The sequence below is a fragment of the Physeter macrocephalus genome, chromosome 14 (assembly GCF_002837175.3).
Source record: "Physeter macrocephalus isolate SW-GA chromosome 14, ASM283717v5, whole genome shotgun sequence".
NCBI classification, from domain to species: domain Eukaryota; kingdom Metazoa; phylum Chordata; class Mammalia; order Artiodactyla; family Physeteridae; genus Physeter; species Physeter macrocephalus.
Window position 1 is genome coordinate 122,118,282 of NC_041227.1, and position 2,900 is coordinate 122,121,181.

At 61.8% G+C, this 2,900-nt stretch overlaps 1 protein-coding gene across 1 annotated transcript in view; it reads right to left on the bottom strand.

The window, feature by feature from the left end:
* Window positions 1-75: 75 nt before the first annotated feature.
* Window positions 76-2,900, bottom strand: part of B3GNTL1 (UDP-GlcNAc:betaGal beta-1,3-N-acetylglucosaminyltransferase like 1) — a 102,600-nt gene continuing 99,775 nt past the window's right edge. The window contains exons 10-12 of the mRNA XM_028498916.2: window positions 889-1,024; window positions 733-801; window positions 76-284 (exon numbers count right to left, since the gene is read on the bottom strand). Coding sequence (XP_028354717.1) covers window positions 114-284; window positions 733-801; window positions 889-1,024 — 376 coding nt within the window. The 3' untranslated portion in view covers window positions 76-113. The remainder of the gene's footprint in view (window positions 285-732; window positions 802-888; window positions 1,025-2,900) is intronic.

Below are 2,900 nucleotides of genomic sequence, written 5' to 3' on the forward strand. Positions count from 1 at the left end.
CTGGCCCCCCCGCCCCCACGCGGATCACTCTCCTGGCCCCGCCCCCATGCGGATCACTCTCCTGGCCCCGCCCCCACGCGGATCACTCTCCTGGCCCCCCAGAGCGGCGGTCTTCACCTCCCGTCCGAGCCCGCAGCCTCCTGGGGGACACGACATACCTCCTGACCCTGGGGCTGTCCCAGCCACACAGGCCCCAGCCTGACACTCACCAGCTTCACGCAGATGACAAAGGGTGGCTGTGCGGCTCGGAAGTGCAGGACCGGGACCCGGGGCTTGGGCCTTTCCTGAGAGGAGAGAAGGGCCACAGGCTGCTCCACCTTGGTCCCCAGCCCCCCACCTCTGCCCCGCTCACAGCTCGATGCCCTCAGGCGCCCGGGCCACGGCCAGACCCAGGGCGGGACCTGGTCTCCAGCACCGCCACCCAGCCACCTAGGGCTGCCGCAGGACTAACCTGAGGTGGGCAGCGGACAGACCCAAGCCTGCGAGGAGACCTTCCAGCGGGGACAGGGGCAGGTGGGGGCAGGCACGGGTGCCCTCTGGGGTCCTGGAGACCCCAGGAGCCTGAGGGCTGCATCTGCCAGGCCTGGCAGCTGTCTGGGCCCAGATGGCTTTTCTCAAGGAGGAAGGTTCTGGGCAGTGTCTACTCAAAAGGCCCAGGACAGCGCCCCAGAGTGCAGTGTGGGCGGCCGGCCGCTGTGACTGACCGTGGGGCTCGGTGGGGAGGGGGCGCACCTGAGAGTCCTCGTAGCAGTAGAAGCCCTTCTTGATCTTGTTCTCGTCCACGTCGCAGAAGGCGACCACCTGGGGAGAAATCAGGACGCCAGCCTCAGGGGCAGTGGGGGCAGTGCTGCTGGATGGGGGAGGGGTGGGACAAGGGGTGGGCCCCACCTTGCACCGTGACCCTGCCGTCAGGCTGCGGTAGAGCCGGCGGCCCTGCCGGCCCGCGTTCCAGATGGTGAAGGTTGCCCAGTGGGGCAGGGCCCACTCTTCCAGGAAGCGGACGCGGTGGGTCCAGATGGTGGTCCTGTGGGGGATGGGGGGTTGGGGGTCGTGACCCAGGAGGGCAGGGCCTCCAAGCGCCCCAGGCCTTCCTCCCCCCACCCCTGAGCCTGCCCACAAGTCCCCCTGGTCTGGGACCCCTGGGGCAGCGCTGCAGCTGTTGGCTGAGCGACTGAACCAAGGAGGCCAGGACCAGAAGGTCGCACCCCTCGCCCGCCCTCACGGCGCACACGGATCCTCGGACGTGTTGAGCTCACGTCCACACACTCAAGAAGCGTGCGGGACACCAGGCACAGAGCTTGGGGAGCCCAAGGGAAACCCAGCCACGCTGACGTCCGGCACCTGCGACCATGGTAAACATGACCAGAGGGGCCTGGACGTCATTCCCCACCTCGAGCGGCCGCATGGAAGGGGGCACAGTGTCTGTGGAAGCTGTGCAGATGGCAGGGTCACCTTCCCCAGGTGGGACCCCCTCCCTTGGCCCCTTGCCACATGCAGACCTGAGGTCCAGGCCGGCCCTTGGGGTCTGCAGCTGCCTGAGCCCCAGTGCCCGGGGAGAACAGCATGTCAGCTGTCTCCAGTTTAAAGTGATTGGACGCGGGGACAGGACCCAAGGCGCAAGTGTGAAACCATCACTTAAGAATCGGGAAGGTTAAGGGGGAGCTTCTGCAGGTACACAGTGGACCAGACTTGACCCGGGTCTTCCTTCCCAGAGAAACCTCTGATGTAAGGAAGGGTGACACACCCTTGTATAAAATCACACTTTACACCTGGAAGTGCCCTCCGTGGACCCTCTCATGGAGCCCCAAGACCTACTGTTCTAGGCCAGGCGCAGACCTGCTGCAGCTCCCCCGCATTCTACAGTGTGGGTTCAGCTCCTTCCTGGTGTCTGGCCCAGGGCTCTGTGTGGCAAGTGTTGAACCTGTGGTTCAGCAGCCACTGCCCTGCTGCCTTCTCCGTGGTGACCAGCTTTGAGGGTCCCACAAGGTATCTCAGGGGAGCAGCTCCTCCAGGTGAGAGCGTGGGGTCCACGGACACAACACAGTGATGCCCACTCTAATGCAACTGGGCACCGGCGTCCACCTGCCCAGGGGTGAGCTCTGACTGCTGGGCTGCTCCTGTGGTTGGTCCACCCACCTCCCACTTGAAATGTCTCAATTAGGGTTGTGCTGAGCAGCCATAATTTCAGTGGTCGGGGGGTACTGGGGCTTGCGAAGGTGAATAAGGTGAATAACTCCCCAGTCTGGGCCATTTAGCACAAGCTAGACACACTCCAGCCCAAATAAGACACCATCAGGTACAGCACTCAACACGCAGCTTTGGCAGCATCCAAGGAACGAAGGACGATTCTGAGAACAAAACAACTGAACTTCTGCAAATGAGCTCTGACAAACCCATGAGACCCTGACAGCAAGGAAGAGATGGGGTGGGCCCCGGGTCCCCACCAGCAGCGGGACCTGAGCCACGCTCCAGGCCCTGCCTGGGACCCCAGGGGGCACGCCTACCACCACAGAGGCAGCAGGAGATAAGGGACCACAGACACCTGGGCAGGTCTTGCCCTCTGCTCCACGGTTTCCTCCCCGGCTCCTACTTTTTAACATTACTTTTGTTGGCAAAAGGTCTGGCCGCTTGTATGACTTAATTGCTTCTCTTCTTACCCGGTCAACTCTCTTCAATTTGATGAAAAATTCAATGAAACTGCCAAAAAAATGCCCAAAGGTTTTGGGGACACTTACAAGGAAATGAAATGGCCCAACCAGGACTCCACTTAATGCTCAGGGACCAGGACAGTGTGGGGCCCGCACCAGCGTGACCACCAGATGCTAAGAGCATATCTTTTTTTTTTTTTTTTTTTTTTTTTTTTTTTTTGCTGTACGCAGGCCTCTCACTGTTGCGGCCTC